Raw genomic sequence first — 16,695 nt, forward strand, 5'->3', positions numbered from 1 at the left:
AACCGAAATTTTAACCGAAGTTTAATCTCAGAATTGAAAATGTTTGTAGAAACCGCCTAAGGCATTGAATTGGGCCAAAGCCCTACAAATTTTCAGAATCCATTAAATCCATGAAGACGTAATATTTACATTCTGGGGCGGCTTTGATTTGGGCTGAGCAAAGGATGAACCTAAGCCCAATCGGAAAGCCACTCTGAGGGACTACCGTGTAATTTCACACCCAACATAAAACCATGTTTCGTCTTCTTCTATCTTCAACTGCAACCGCGACAGCAAAAACCCTAATCTAAACCCCCTCTCATCTTCAGGTTCGCTTTTCTCTCTCTAAAAGAACTTTAATTTAATTTCCATTGTTCTTCAATCCCTTTGAAATCTCTCATTTCTTCTTTGGAAAGAAGTGAGGAAATTGCTTACAAAATGCTAGCCAAAACCCAATTCCAAATTCAGTGCTCTTATATATATATATATATTTGGAGAATGGTTGTTCAAAAAGCTTCTTTTGTTTCTGCATTTTCCCTTTTTCCTAGATTTTTTTGTTAAACATGTATGTAAATTTGTAAAGCAGAAAAGATGTAGTGGAAAGTGAATCCAAATGCCTTAAAAGTGGCGAAGGGGCCATTTCTGTTCTAGTTTAGATTGTGGAAGAACCACTTCTGGCTTTTGAATGATCCATGGAATCAATTTGTTTTAGGGTTTGTATTAGAACGGTGCTAGATGCCCGATTCATGCATATCTTTCATATTTTTTTTTTTAATTTTATTGTTGATATATCGACAGATTTCCTTGGCATCGATTTTGAAGGTAAAATGGCATTGAGAGGCGTGTGGCAGCTTCAAAAGCTGATTGTTAGCTATTCCGATTGGGGTGGAAGCAGCAGAGGTATCAGGTATATGCTCTCTCTCTCTCTCTCTCTCAATAATTACATTGCATGTTTGTTTAATTAATCAGAATTTAGATATAGGATCTCTTGTTTATTATAGAAAAGTAAGGAAGATCATAGCAATGGGCATGGGATATATAGATTGACCCTACTATTGAATAGGGGAATTTTTTTTTTCTTGTCAATCTTTTTGCAAAACCAAAACAAGACAGTTCAATTGCTGGTTGAGTTCCCATTTGTTTTGATATTACTTATGTAACACACAAAGTTAGTTCTGCTTGTGTAATATTTGACTGGTGAACGAATTCGAGATATTACTGAAGATTTTGCAATTGGGTTTCTATCTTGATGGAGCTAGCTTCTTGACATCCATCACATCTCATTTTATGTGTTTTAATTCCCATAGTCATTATGTTATACATAAACAAATGCTTGAAAGATAAGTAAATGTACTTGTGATATAAAGGTCTAGCCTTGAAGCACTAATTGTGATGACAGTTAAAGGACCAACTTGTGTAGTAATTTTGCTTTATTACATACAGTTTCAGCAATGGGTTTGGTGCAACTGGGCCTGCCCCTGGCCTGATTAGAGGCGGTAATTGGTTTTAGGATATTCATCCTTTGTCATTGGAGCATTAACAGTATAGTAATTGATACAGGTGGACATGCACATGTATAAGGTGAAAATAATCTTCAGACATGAGGGGGTCTCAACAAGTCTCTCTCCCAATGCCTCATGATGTTCCTAAATAGTTTTTTCACATTGTTAATTTTGACAACAATGAGCCACTGACCTCAAGATCATGATGAGCTCATGGTCTCTGGGTAACTTTTTTTTAATATATTAGTTGAGATATGTACCAGGTTATATACCATACCTTGCCTATCCAAAAAAAAAAAGGTTAAATAGCATTACTCTTGCCTGACTACTTATTTATATTAGCTCCCCCACCTAACACACACAGCCCTGGAGGAAAAAGATAAAGGAATGAAAAATGTATCACCTTTATAACTGGCACAGCAGGATTATACATACCTTCAAAAGGGATGGAATGGTATTGGAACTTCGAGTTCTTATGAACAATGTTCCTTTTAAGTAGCTAAGCTTGGGATGGCAAGGGAATGACAGGTTGTTGAGGGTGGTGTGTGGAAATGCATTTCGAGGAAATTATATGGTTGGCTAGAATTAGCTGTCCAATCAAAATGGATGATTAGCTTTATCAATTAAATAATGGGAGAAGAAAATAGACTGTAATTCTTAGAGGATATTTGATGTAAAGCATGGTGTCCTATAGTCTCTTCTGAGTCTAGGAGGTGCTATAGAAAATATTTTAATGAACTCTCCATGGAATCTTCTTTTTCATTTATTTTCCTTTCTTTCATATTCTATATGAGCATCCTACGTAGGGACATTGAAAAATTATTGGTGTCTGGCTCAACAACCTTGTGGATATCTAAGACATCACATATATAGTGGTGTGCCTGATACAATAGATATGCTCTTCTAGTAAGAACTATTGAACTTTTTGTTTAATTTCACCCAAAATTGGGAGTTAAAACCTTGGCTACAATTTGTGACTATTGGCTCAGCATGGCATGTTGGCATATTACTATGCTTCACAGATTGGTCTGTACATTTTAAAGCTTAAATTGGTTTTGATAGCATTATATTGCCAGACATTCTATCAGGAAGCGAAATAACAGCAGGCAAATGGATGTAGTTCCCAGTAATTCTTGTAATCATTTCTGGATCCTGTACATAATGACTGAAGTTCAAAGAATATGCCACTATTGTTAGACCTTTTCTTCTTGGAGTGGATCGTCCCATAATTTGAATCAAAAACCATTAATAACAATGCACTCCTGAAAGTTACCTTATTCATCTGCTTCTTAATCCCTTGCAGTTGTTTTCCTTGTGAACCATGTTGCATGGAATGCTTTTGTGCATTTAATCTGGCTCAGTATACCTGCCATGTGAAGTTAGCAAATATTTTTTGATAGGAATTGAACAGTCATGCCAGATCATTCTTTTTTCCTCTATTGGTAAATGTCTATCTTCTGAAAGTGAAAAAATCAAACTCTATATTCATTATCACTCTCTAATTCTCACCTCCAAAGATGTTGAGCAGCACCAGATGTTTCATCACAGTTCTTAGGAGTAATTCTTCAATAGTCTTGTAACAGCATTATTGAGGTTGCTTATAATTGGCTATTGGACTTGTTTGGTTTTTAGTCTCAGGTTAAGGCATTTTAATTTATTTAATTTTGGCATGGTTATGACATGCTCGTTTAAATCCATTCAGTTGTTCCATGTCTAAGCAGTAGATAACTTCTGACATCCATATTTATCTCCTAGGATGCTATTCATCTAGTGTCTCACATCCATTTTCTTTACCATACCAGTGATCTAATATTTGGTATGGCAGGGCATTTATGGAGTCCCACCTGCCAGCATTTAAAGAGAGCAATCCTAAGCTAGAGGTGGTTACTGAACTCATTCGTGGTCAGCACCCACACCTGAAGGGCTTTTACAGTAAGACTCTCTCATCTCTCTCTCTCAAAATTGATTTTGGATGCTGTATGATTTATGATATATGAGATCTTAGACCTAAATCACTACCTCGTACTTTCTTTATCCTTTTTAGGGAATGATCCATTTTTCAAATAGGACACAATGATAAGTCTATGGGTCTTACCTGTTTTATCATGTGGTCATCTAGGTGACATATATAGAGATTTCTAAGTTTGGACGTCTAAATGGAAGATGGTTATACTATGATAAAACAAATTGGGAAACACTTAGGTGGTGTGTGTTTTTTTAACTTAATATCGAATGTGATTTGCTTTTAGATTTTAGATTGTTTTTTATTTTTTATTTTTTACTTATTTTTAAATTTTTTTGATTGAATAAAAAAAACTAAAATATTTGGTTTTTTACTGAATCCTAAAAATGACTTTTTGAAATAATCAAAACACAATCTCACCATAACCCTTACTCTATTAATATTTAATACTTAACAAAAATAAAATAACAAAAAAACCAACAACATAATAATTAATACTATTAAGTTGTATTTTGAATTGAGTTAAATTAAGTTCTATTTAGATTTAAGTAAAAAAAAACAACCGTCATCTTACTCTTGACTGTTTATTTAAATTGGATTGTTCATTCCCAATTTACTGAAATTTGTTGCATGAGCCCATTAAGTTGATGTTCTGAGGAATGATTTATCTAGTAGTTTGCAAGGCCTTAAACTTGCACCTCGAGATATTCATCTGGCGCTTCTAAAGTGGTATTATCTTTTTGGAAGTTTAATACAACCTCAAATAAGGTCCAAGTTAAGCGAAGTCTACATAAATGAAGCCCTACTTGTTGAACATTCCTCAAAAAGACCATAACTTGAGTAGCAACCATGATATTAAGCTACAGTCAGAAAATTGAGCTCAAGGGTAGAATGATTTCTTTAAAGCTACTATGGAAATCTTGAATATCATGTAAATCCTATATCAGTCAGGCGGTAAATTTGATTAAAGCCAGGACAGGGGCAATGAGTGAAACTTTTTGCTCTTTGAAAAATAAATTCTACATCTGTCAGTTGTGTGTAGTTCAATTTCCACTCTTTTACCCCTTTATAGTTGGCTTCTTCCAAAGATTTAGGTTATGTTTTGGTTCCTAGAAAATTTAAGGGAAAGAAAATAAAGAGGAAAGTAAAAGAAAATAAAAAGTAAAGAAATTTTTTTTTAAAGTTCATAAATTATTTTTTTATATTACTTCAAACTCATTTCACTTATTTTAACTCTTCTATATTAAGATTAAATAATTTTAAAATATATAAGTTTTTAACTAAATTTAATTATATATTTTTTTTTCTTTTATATTTTTATAATGAAACCAAATATGAAAAAATTGTTTTTGTTAACAGTTTTCTTTCCTAAACACTTTTCGAGAACCAAATATAGCCTTAGTATTTTTCTTCATGCTTGAGTTTCTGCATATCTTGAAGGCTAAATCATCTCTTGTTGTGAATGCACAGAGAACAAGAACGAGCGGGTGATATGTGTGAAGAATATGACCCCAGAAGATGTACTCCACCATGCAACCAGGCTACGAAATGCGTTGGGAAGAAAGGTGCTGAAGCTGAAGACGAGGCATGTCACCAAACACCCAAGTGTTCAAGGTACATGGACAACTGCCATGAGAATTTGAGGTGCAAGGGAAATGACATAAGGAGCTTGTTTTGGAAAAATATCCCTAAATTGAGCAAAAAGCTCCATACACTTCTCTACTCGGATATGCACTTCTTCTTTACTCTTTTTTGGGAGGTAAAAAAAGAAAGGGGCAATGGTCTGTAGGAAAATCCAACTGCCATTTTGGTATAAAGTATAAACATGGCTGAGCAGGGACCTTGCTAGTCATGGTTAATGTAATATCTGAGTGAGTTTTGTTTAGATTGTGGATGGTCCCCTGCATTTTGGTCCTTTCCATGTTCCATGCAAATTATTCTCACATAAATGTGGTCAAATTGAACCTTGAATGCCCAAAACCATCTTTCCTGTCTTTGTTTTCAATTGCAGAACATAAACAGAACTGATTGGTTGTTCAAAAATAATTGAGCCTCAGTTGCAGACATGTTGTCATCCTTGGTTTTGTAGCTCTTTTGTTGGTAGTTTTTTTCTTTAAAAAGGCTGGTTTAAGCTGTTGTTTTAAAAAACAGTTTCTGAAAACACTTTTTTTTTTTAAATGATTTTGTAGAATAAAAATAGGTTTAAAATAACTTTTATATATAATATTTTATTGTTAATCATTCTTCATATGTGTAGTTATTTTTTTTAAAAATAGTCTTTGGAAATCAAGGGGAAACATTTAAAAACAACTAAAAATATTTTTTGAAAATACCAAGTTTTTTTTGTTTTTAAAAATAGAAAACTGTTTTCCATTTTTTTTGGTGGTCTTGAATACCTAACTAAAGAAAACGATGCTTGGAAAAACAATCAAAGAAATTGTGAAATAATTTTTTAGATTTTTTTAAAATAACTTTTACAACTTCCTTAAATGCCTAATCTTTATAAGGTGCTTATAGCACTTCAGGAATCACTACCAAACAGACCCTTCTTCAAGCTATTACCATGGACATGGACCAAAAACAACAACTTTTGTTGAGCTTGAACATGTTAAGAATTTGATGTAGTAGAAAAGTTGATGTGTGCCCAGTGAAACACCACACTATTATTCGGGGCAAGTAATATCTCGAAGCTGTAAATTAGTATGTTACCCAATAAGACAAACAAAACTTTCCCGGAAAATTTCAAATACAAAACATGATTATGTGTATAAAAATTGTGACTGCCTCATTCTTTTAAGAAGCCTAAAAAATCCAGCCATGGGGTAATGGTACCTTTGAGAAACCCCAGAGCTGAAGCCTCGGATTCCAGCCTAAGTATTTGGGCAGGATAGGTATGAACCGTATGATACATTGAGATTTAATCATGCACCATTATTGGCGGCAGAGGCGGCCTCAGCAGCCTTCTTCTCCCTCTGTTTCTCCCTTTTTTTCTTGTTTTTTGCAGCGTTCTTGCTCATTTCTCTGTATTATAGTGTTTAACAACATCATTAGCATTATAAGAATCAAAACAGGGCATGTTAAGAACAAATCTGTAGGTAGTGGACTTACTCTGTAGAGCTCCCTCCAAATAGCTGGTTTATTACACAAGCATTAAAACCGTCAGAAAACACATAAAAGCAATAGCTGACTCAATAATTCATATTTTAAAGTCTAAAAACTACATTAATATGCACACGATGAAACCTAAAGCAATTGATAAAATCAACTTTGGGTCTTCACCTTGGGGTTTGGAACCCACACTGTGTCTCTTGCGGAAGTTTTAGGATGATGAAGATGATGATAATAGGATGCGGGGGCGTTTTGATGTGATGTAAAGAAGTTATCATCTCTAAATCATTTTAAACACAAATTGTAACCGTCTTATTTTCTATGTTAGTAAAACCTCACCCAAAACAAAAAAAAAAAAAAAAAAAAAAAAAAAAACAAGATTAGAAACAAGGCCACTCATCCATTTCCTAATTGACCTGGTTTTAGATAGGACCAATGAGATATAAAGAAACAAATGTTACAAAAATCAAAATATAACCCATTTAAAAAAAATGAAGAAGAAATGAAATGGTTCTATCAACATGTACTGTCCTAAATGAGTTCAGTCATTAATTATAAAATTTCCAGATGTAGTTTTATGTACCTTGGTCTGAATGGCAGCTGCAGTCTTTGCATGTGGTGGACGATATGCAGCAGGTTTTTGAGTAGGAGGGTTGGCGGAAGTAGCTTTGTTAGGAGCCACGGAAGATTTTGAACCTTGCCCTGAAAATGAGCCACTCTCTCCAATAAACCAAAAGAATGCATTTACAAAATTTAAAATTAAAAAAGGTTCTTCAATACCAAAAAAGAGATAAACCTTGTTGTTTGGTTTCTCCAACTTTTAATGAGTCAATGGACTGGGCAAGTTCAGCAATTTCACCAAACCTATCTGGTGATTCCGGTTTCCAATCAGCCTGTGTTGGCAGAGAAAAAAAAGGACATAAAAACTACAAGCTGATTCAGGACCTTAGGATAAGTGTTACTGACAACACTGACCTGGTACAACTTATCAAACATCGTCTTGAAATACAGTGATCCATTGGGGTGGAAAATTTTAATCCTGCAGCAATAAAACATAATGATGAAAGAATTTATCGGAGAATAAGTTCATATTTTACCAGACTAAATAAACTCATTTGAACACGACAATACACACACCACCAACCTAATAATATGAAAGGAGTCAAAAAATAAAAACTAAAATTAAAATAAAAGAATATGACAAGGAACAAAGACAGCATCCAAATGGAGTCATGAACAGTTAAAAGGGTATATACACTTTTTCGAAAGAAGGAAGCAAAGAATAAAATTCATCGCTTATAACATTTGGCTAAAAAGGAACCGGCTGTAGTCAAACAAGTTAGAGAAAACCTGAGAATCAGCTAGGGTAGCCCCCCAATTTCAGGTTTCCCCCACTTGAACATCCACATCAGCATAAAGGTATGCCATCTAAATTTAAAAACATTTAGAAAATGTAATGGAATGTATTGACCCCTCTTCTCCAAACCCACAAGATGATATAACAAATCAAAAGACCAATTTACCCATTGTCAACTTGTAGTCTTGGAGCTGTTGTGGCAGTCATGAAATAGCGTCCATCTGGGGACCATTCACTTGTTACAGACCACTCAGCCCTAGTTGTTCCAAGCTGCTTTTTCTCCTTGTAGTCCCAAAATGCCTGAAGTGCAAAAGAACATGAACACAAGGAACAAGAAAGAAAATGTGATGAATTTTTTGGTACTGAACGTATAAATTGGTGTAGCTACTTTATAACTGGGGTTATAAGGAAGAAAATAGACATTTTACATACAAGGACATATAGATACAGAAAGAATTATGAAAGTTAAGCCACAATAAAGCATCATTTATGAAAAGGAAAGAACGGTAGCCAAAGAACAATCATGGGAAGCTATGTATGTGGATATTGTAATACTAGTAAAAATTTAAAACTTTAATTTCTCTGCAGCTGGACTCCATTCTATCTCAAGCAACAGGTACCAATTGAAATTTTTTAGCAGAGAACTGCTCTTTTCCAGTTCTCTCAGTACATGATTATATTGCAATTTTTGTATTACTCATCCAGTTTCTCTAGGAGCAGAGTGCTACCGAGTTCACACTATGACCAAATATAGAACTTTCAACTTGCAAAAGCAAAAGCCAGCATATTGCAGTGAGGAATCAATTGAAAATTAGAGAAGAAAGTATTATAATCTTGGATTACATACCATATCACCAGGTAAGTTTCCAAAACCTGCCAAACATAGGACTGCAAACCAGGGAATTAAGGCCACACAAATACATAGTGAAAAGGAAGATGAATGAGAAATTCAAAAAAAATTGTAACACATTGATTATTAGTGTAGAAAAGCATAATGCAGTTTTTTCTTTTAACCGAAGGATACACTTCCCCTTTGGATTCCATCGAATAGTATTGTAAGGGCCTGTGCCAAGCTCAACCAGAGGATTGCACTTCTTGTCAAACACTGTTGCTTTTGCAGGCATAACTGAAATAGGTTAAGGGACAGAACAATATGCAATGTACTGCAAGAAAATATTTCTGAAAAGAAAAATGTAAGGCTACAAACTAGCTGCATTTCCCTTTACATATACTCCAAAGTATCAATAAGAGAAGCACTGACAACAAATATCTAGTCTTGAAAACTGAAAGTTTTTCAATTAAACCTAACATTCATCATATTGATTCCAAAAACTGTAACTTAATAGAAGGCAAATACCTGGTGGTAGATGAAACACCACCGGTAAGTCCTACCTAAAGAAATTTAAAATGATCTTATTGTTTTATTAACTGATCTTGGCCCATCTGGTTAAAAAGGAAACACTTTCACAAATAAATAAATAAATTGTTTAGTGTAACCAGATAAAATTAAACAGTAAAAACGCATCTAAAAGGTTTTTTGAGGTCTCTGCACTTAAATTCAATGCTTAACCTAAAAGCTTATCCTGATAAGATTAATGATGCCTTCAACCTTGGAAAAATTTTTGTAGAGGTTTCTGTTCGAAGTATTGCTGTATTATATGGAAGGAAAATAAGGATACACCCATAAACAACAGCAAATTCTGAACCAGAATATGACCACTGAACATCATGAACCGGCCCTTCTTTACCTGCAAATATACCAAACAATAAGCATCCTGAAGGCAGTTAAAACTGACTTTGGGTTGCACAATTAAGATAGTAACATACTGAGTGGCACAAGGCCTTCATGGGTTCCATTTGTTGTCAGGTAGTTCAGCTTTGATTCTCCAAAATAACTCTGGTTGGTTTTATCAACATCAGCTTGAACCAGAACTAGAAGCCCCGTAGAGCCACGATTCCAACTCAATTGCACTGTTGAACATCGGAAAAAGCTTCGTCGAGCGACAGGTTGACTCATTGAATTTTCACCACAAGCAAATATCTGGACACTGGCAGGAATTCCCTACATAAAGAGGAGGCTTAATGTCATATGAATGATTCCAACAATTTGACCAATTTTAACCAGTTTCTATACAATCTGTTGAAGAATATCAGACTTTCAGAATTTCATGATGTAAAGCAGTAATGGCAATTCATTTAATTTGCAGAACTTTAACCCAATGAGTGACCTATAAATAACCATGGAACCATCCCAGAAATAAGTATTAAGCAGTGGAACACAAACCTTAGATTCTGGAATAAATGCAGCCACATGGGACCCAGGTGCCTTAGAAAGCTCTACAGCAGCTATTCCGGGAATTCTAACTCGATATATAATTCCTTTAGAGAAATCCCGAGCATCAAAAAATTGTATCTCATTTGTTGCCAGACGGCATGCAATAGCTTCATCAGAGCTAAATTGAACTGAGGGCCTAAGGGCAAGCAAATTAGACACTCGAAATCATATAAAAATTTTGAGTATCAAATTTTAGATTGACATCAATTTTGGAGGGGTAAAATCAAAGCATAGCACCAACCATAACAAAACTATGAAAAAAATATCAAAATGCTTGAATTTTATACATAAATGATTGAAATTCACAGAACAATAAAACCTCATGAACTATTATTCATACCATGTGGTTTTGGTCATGTTCTTCTGGAAGTGTTGATAAACAGGAGCACCGGTTTCTGTCTTCCATAAGATGACATTCTTTTCCTGTGGTGTTGAGGGTCTTTGAAAGGTCTGAAGATAGGTCCCGCAAGGGGACATGGTGGCTGCAGACATGTTGGGAACTGCAAATGATCTGATCTCTTTGGAGCTGCTGCAATCGTATATGCTGACAGTGGAGTCTGATTTCATCACCATGAGTCTGGACCCATCTTCGCTGAACTTTGCATTGGTACAAATAACCTTTTCAAGCTTGACAGCAGGTTGACCATTGTTGAATGGGGGTCCACACCATAGAGAGAACCCTTCTGGTGCTCGAACTAAGAGAAAGGAAGAAGGAAGATAAGAGAAGAGCTAGAAATAAAAGGTCAACCATGCAGGGAGAGGGAAGAATTACCTAAAATCTCCAAAGATGGCACAGAATCCATGAAGCTGACAGGGGAATCAATGAAAGGACAAGCTACCCTTTATCAGCAGAATGTCTGCAAAACAGAGCACTGCTGATGGATCTTTTTAAGAACAGTTTGACTCCAAAGAAAAAAAGATGGAAAATGTAGCCATTCTGAGTAGTGAACTTCAAGGAACAGATAAGAGACAATTTATTTGAATTGTGCATCTTAGGGAACTTGTAATTTTTTATATGCATTTTATTTTTGTCCATATAATTCTGTAGAGTACCAGCTAGCTGTCTTCTTTCTTCACACACACAAATTATTTCCATTTTTTAAAAGGAACTAAGATAGAACGAGTGTATCAAGACCTAAGTGATGGATTTTTCTTTCTCACCTGCACAGGAGCCTGCCTTTTTGCTACCTGCATAGGGCACCAAAGCCACTTCTGGTTAGAAGGATTCCTAGCAAGGTTCAAACTTCAAAGTACTTTCTTTTGGTTTCATTTCTGTTAGAAGTAGACAGGAAAAAGCCAAAGGAATTAAGACATCCATGCAAACAATTTCACTCAAAAGAATCAAAAAGTTACGTTTGTAACCTCTGTTTGGCCTGTGATATAAAATGCTGAAGTGCCCGAAAATTCTATTACTTACAACCATGGCAACTAATGACCTTTGCTACCATATATCAAAAGACTAAAATCACCAGATCAGTGCTACTGGAACTATGAGATTTCCAATGAATTCATAAGTCAAATAATGTGAACATAACTTAACTGGTCTACGGCTTGGAACAGTACAAGGTTGCTCATATTGCTGCATATTTAAAAAGTCATATCTACCACCTCAGGAAGCCTTTCTTTTTTGTGATAGGAAACACAACATATGATAGAAAAGTGTCTAACAATAAGGGAGCAACCCTATGTACACGGGGCTATACAAAAAGGCACAGAAAAATGCAGCACCAGCAATCACAAATTTTGGGGATTTCAGACAATTAGGCAACTCTGCTCCAAGCAAGTCTGAAAGAGCAAGGTCATAAAAAATGTAAATTTCAATCTGGACAAACACCATTAGAATTAGAACAAGGTCATATTTTAGAGTAAAATGGGCCTTCTGAACTCTTCCTCTACAGACCCTTTCCTAGTTTAGGCCATTTCTAAAAGGTTTTCCTTTTTAAGCCTTAGTTGAACAGTTTTGTGCAACCAATAGGATAAGTTGCCTTAGTTGCCGGTTAGTGTCACCCATGGTTGATAGCAAGCCCACTTCTGATTACCAACTAGCCTCCCAGAAATACAGCATTACTGATAGCAGTTCTAAAGGTGGTATGAATAAACAAGTTCTAACCTTGATAAATCATACTTCTATTATCAAATCCAACTATAGATGAGATAAGGTTTTTGGCTATCAAAAAGGGAAGAAAAAAATATGAGATGAGGCTTTCTAGTTCTGATTTATTTGTCATGCTGCATTAATTCTTTGATCAACAACCGAAAAGTGGTAATGAGAAAGATACTATCATACTGCACAAATGCAGAACCTCCACAGCTACCAATGCCTCTGCCCTCGCAACCATCACTGTTCTGCGCAAACTGTTTTGCTAAATTCAACTGTTTTTCCTGAGAAGCTGCCATTTCTAAGACTTGGCAAACACGACTCTCCATTTTTGAGAAATTTCAAAAAGTTTTAAAAATAAAAATAAAAATGAAAGACACAAAGAAAACCCCAGCCACGCCATGAACAAACATTTTAATAAAGCACACAAATACGAAGATACAATACATACAGCACAATCGTATACAACACTCAAAGTGACGAGTCTTAATAAAAATTTTCAAGTTGATAGGCAAACAATTATATATACTATAATGTGGAATCGCTATCCCTCCGTTTGGTTGCAGAGAAAACAGAGGAAAAGCAAAGAAAATAAACAAAAACGAAAAACTTAACTCCACTAAGCTGAATCGTTGTATTAGCCAGAGTTAAGCAATAAAAAAGCTAAGATTCAAGTTGAATTTCGCTTTTTTCCCTTTCCTACATTTTTTTGGCAATCAAACAGAGCGACTTTGAATTTTGACATTCCTAGGGTTTGAAGAGAAGGGTTACCTGAACCAGAGAAAATGTAAAAGATATCAACTTTTCGGAAATTTCAATCGCCAGCGTCGGGCTTCCCGAGGGAAAATGGACTGATCGGAGATCCGCCGGAGAAGTCCGTCGACGTCTTCTCAATCTGACACCCGGGCGTTGAGCTCGCCGCTGTTTTGTGTGAAAGCGCCGGTCTGGTGTGCAACTGCCTACTCAATCAGCCAGTGAAAAGAAGCCACGTCGAAAATTTTATGGATTTGGGTTGGGCCCTGTCCTAAGGTTGTCTGACTGGGCTCGAGCCGGTCTGACTGGGTATTGGACCAAAATTTTGGGTCTTGGGTTGAGGCGCGGCTGGGCTTCATAAGAAAGTTTGCATATTTCAAACCAAGATATGACTTGATCACAAATCAAATTAAATTTAGGTTTATGACATAATTCCAATGATGAAAATATTAGTAATTACGGATATCGTTACTTTGATTTTACGGATAAATCAAATATATCAGCGGATATTTTGGAAAAAAATATCGATAGGCCTAAAATTGATCAAAATTTACAAAAATATAAGAAAAACTTTATTAAAAATGTAATTAGAACTATAATGATATTTTAAAGTTATTTTATTAAATAATTTGATATATGCATAATATGATTTATCATATTTGATTATAATATTATATGCATCGATAAAAATATGAATTTTATAAGTGTACACTTACTATTAAATTACATCAAATATTATTTTATCATTATGATATTTGATTATAATATGTTTAATTTTAAAATATATATTAATATTAAAATTATAATCTATTTAATTCAATTGTATTAAATGATATAAAATAAATTGTGATATATATATATACAATTTTTTAATATTTAATTAATCTATTAATGATATTAAAAATTATCATGATAATTTTTATATTTTTGGTAATCAATTAAAAGAATTTTTTGTATTTAATTATAAAATAATTATAATTAATTTGCTCTTTAAAATATTATTTTAATATTTTCTTTTTATGATGACTTTAAATATATATATATGTTTAGTGCATAATATTTAATAAGGGGTAAGTTTGGCCTAATGGTAAGTGAACTGAACCCCAAATCAAAAAGGCATTTTTGAGGCGATTATAGCGCGTTTGATCTCGTCGACCCGCGTTGACTATCCAATATATCGGGGAAAATCGGCGATTTATCACCATATCGCTTATATATCATGAGATATCGCCGATTTTTGGAGATTTTTCTCAAAATTTTACCAAAACGATATCTAGATATTTTCTTCCATGCATGATTCAACCCTAATTTGTTTTATGTTTAGAGACACCAAACAATAAAATAGGTAGCTTTATAACAAGAATTGTTGTTATTGAAGTAAATGATATGACTTGAGATGCCAAACAAAGGTTGTTGGGTAGTGCCTCTTTTGAGTGCCAATACCCCTTCAACAATAATTCCATGTAACAAACCCACTTCATTATCTAAGTGCCTAGAGCCTAGTGCCCTATATGATTCTAATGAGAAAAATTAGGTTTCCATGGTTTGCCAATAAAGAATATGTGGTACTTCCCTACAGAAAAGACCCAACTCATTGTCATGTTATGAAAAGTGATAGAATTGTGTATTAATATGCGGTGATAAAGCTTTTAGTAATAAAGGGTTGCCTTTTTCTATAGGGAACAATGTCATACCTTCCATGCAAAAAGATTGGATTCTTTATTCTAGATTTCATGCGATTTGCTTGTTGGTTGACTAACCAAATTCAGATGGAAATAGATTGAATTGAATTGAATTTATCATATGAATTACGTTGTGACAATTTGATCTTCAAATTGGTTGGATATGAAGTATTTTATTAAAGTAAGTATCATACCAATGATAAAATAATTGAAAATCATCGATAACGAAATAATTGAAATTCATGATGTAATCGTTTTAGTTGATAATATAATATTTTAAAAAACCGTTTAAGTTATGGGATTGACCGATGAAATTAATAAAAAACCATAGAACGAGTGTTCAAATCCAAAACCCTAACTACAACCTAACCCTAATTCAAAATTTGAAGAACAATGGAGATAATCATAAAACTAGGGTTGACACAAATCCTAACATCACAAAAGCCTTGATCTTCCCAAAGGCTAAACTTGAGGGCCCACTAGTCCAAAAGAGCAAATTACAATAATCAATGTAATTATAAAGTGGGAGGAGAAAGGGTAAGTGCCCTAAAAATGAGGTATAAAAAAAATTTACAAGTGAGTGTATTTCTTTATATGATTCACAACCCTAATAATAGCCTAACCAAGACATCTTTTTCTCTCTTCTCCAACTTGTCCCTTCTATCCTTGTACAACAATTCTTCCACTTGGGATGCCTCCCCCACAAATTTCTATTTTCTAATCAATTACAACCATCTTATCTTCTTTTTTTCTCCCTCACTTTCTCTAACTTTCTAGGAGTTGACAATATCCAAACACATCCCATGCCCCACTCCACACCCACCCACCCACCCAACTTGTCATGCAAAATTTCCTCCTTTGTCCCTTTAATAATGGAAAACCCTCATTTATTTTTGCTTTAGGTAAAGCTCCCACACATTTTTAATATGAATTTTTACTTGGGAGTCACTCGTTTGAAACCCATTTCATATTCAATGACCCAAATGACCCTTTTGCATGAATCATGCTCATTTACTTGTTTTATATTGGGGCAGGTTGAACTTCACCTGCCCCCCTTTATAATACAGCCCTACAATAGGCTCCAATACTGGGGGAGGTTTTGGGTTGTGCCCTAACTTAATTATCAAGGCATTAAGCCATGGGTCCCTTTGTTTTAGGTCATAAATGAGCCAACAAATGGGTGTTTTTGCTTTTAATTTGTGTCTCCAAATGTCTAATGAACAACTAATTATACTAAGAAATTTGTATTCATATTGATCAATGTTTTCATTTTGTTGTCTATTTTTAAATTGGTATTTTTGAGGTAAAATTAACAAGGATTTTGTATTTTCACGAAGGTATTCAACATATTTTCATTTATCTAACTTGATTTATTTTTATATCATTAAGAATTGAGAATACGTTTTATTGAAATTATATAAAAAATATTATTAGGTGTTGATATTATTTATAATAATTCACATCAAACCATATAAATATTGTTTATTTTGAGTGTAAAGAGATTTTCACGATTTTAAAATACGTTTATAAAATTAAAAAAAATTTTATAGTCAAAAACTTTTTTTTTTTTGTTCCAGCGGGATATCAAAAATACTCAGACACAATATCTTTATTGTATTACACAAAATTATAAAATAAAATAAATAAACATCTTTAGTCCAAAACCGTTGGAGATGGATTGTAAATTTGAACAAACTATAATATATAAAAATAGATTTTTTTTCCAAAATAAATTTATTGGAATTCAATTTGGTGCGTTATCAAATGTTTGGACCCTCCGTTTAATTTTCCATTCGAAATTAGTAAAAAAAAAAAAAAAATAGAGATGACCAGCCTGTTTTACTTTATTTTTCTTTCGTTATTAAATTTAAAAATATTGCCAAATTCATTTCAATCCAATTGAATTTTTAAATATTAA

At 34.0% G+C, this 16,695-nt stretch overlaps 2 protein-coding genes across 9 annotated transcripts; one reads left to right on the forward strand and one right to left on the reverse strand.

Moving 5' to 3' along the window:
- Positions 1 to 215: 215 nt before the first annotated feature.
- LOC117913880 (54S ribosomal protein L51, mitochondrial) lies at positions 216 to 5,435 on the forward strand. Of its 2 annotated transcripts, none has more exons than XM_034828978.1 (4): positions 216 to 308; positions 778 to 886; positions 3,307 to 3,413; positions 4,915 to 5,435. In XM_034828978.1, the coding sequence occupies exons 2-4, from the start codon at positions 807 to 809 to the stop codon at positions 5,085 to 5,087; spliced, it is 360 nt and encodes a 119-aa protein (XP_034684869.1). In that variant the 5' UTR covers positions 216 to 308; positions 778 to 806; the 3' UTR covers positions 5,088 to 5,435. The 2 variants fall into 2 exon arrangements, with proteins under 2 accessions (XP_034684869.1, XP_034684870.1); XM_034828979.1 differs by having other exon boundaries at positions 244 to 308; positions 802 to 886.
- A 581-nt stretch (positions 5,436 to 6,016) lies between these two features.
- LOC117914850 (eukaryotic translation initiation factor 2A) lies at positions 6,017 to 13,285 on the reverse strand. Of its 7 annotated transcripts, XR_004651318.1 has the most exons (16): positions 13,114 to 13,285; positions 11,406 to 11,432; positions 11,017 to 11,116; positions 10,585 to 10,939; positions 10,194 to 10,380; positions 9,737 to 9,971; positions 9,589 to 9,657; positions 8,934 to 9,035; positions 8,757 to 8,797; positions 8,076 to 8,209; positions 7,528 to 7,591; positions 7,349 to 7,445; positions 7,136 to 7,254; positions 6,553 to 6,575; positions 6,277 to 6,465; positions 6,017 to 6,134 (listed from the first exon to the last, which is right to left on the reverse strand). XR_004651318.1 is itself a non-coding variant. In XM_034830352.1 (15 exons), exons 3-15 carry the CDS (start codon positions 11,045 to 11,047, stop codon positions 6,366 to 6,368), a joined length of 1,557 nt encoding a protein of 518 aa, XP_034686243.1. In that variant the 5' UTR covers positions 11,048 to 11,101; positions 11,406 to 11,432; positions 13,114 to 13,285; the 3' UTR covers positions 6,038 to 6,365. The 7 variants fall into 7 exon arrangements, 6 of the variants coding, with proteins under 6 accessions (XP_034686243.1, XP_034686241.1, XP_034686244.1 ...); XM_034830352.1 differs by having other exon boundaries at positions 6,038 to 6,465; positions 11,017 to 11,101; XM_034830350.1 differs by having other exon boundaries at positions 6,038 to 6,465.
- Between the last annotated feature and the right edge of the window lie 3,410 nt (positions 13,286 to 16,695).

The sequence above is a fragment of the Vitis riparia genome, chromosome 5 (genome assembly GCF_004353265.1).
Source record: "Vitis riparia cultivar Riparia Gloire de Montpellier isolate 1030 chromosome 5, EGFV_Vit.rip_1.0, whole genome shotgun sequence".
NCBI classification, from domain to species: domain Eukaryota; kingdom Viridiplantae; phylum Streptophyta; class Magnoliopsida; order Vitales; family Vitaceae; genus Vitis; species Vitis riparia.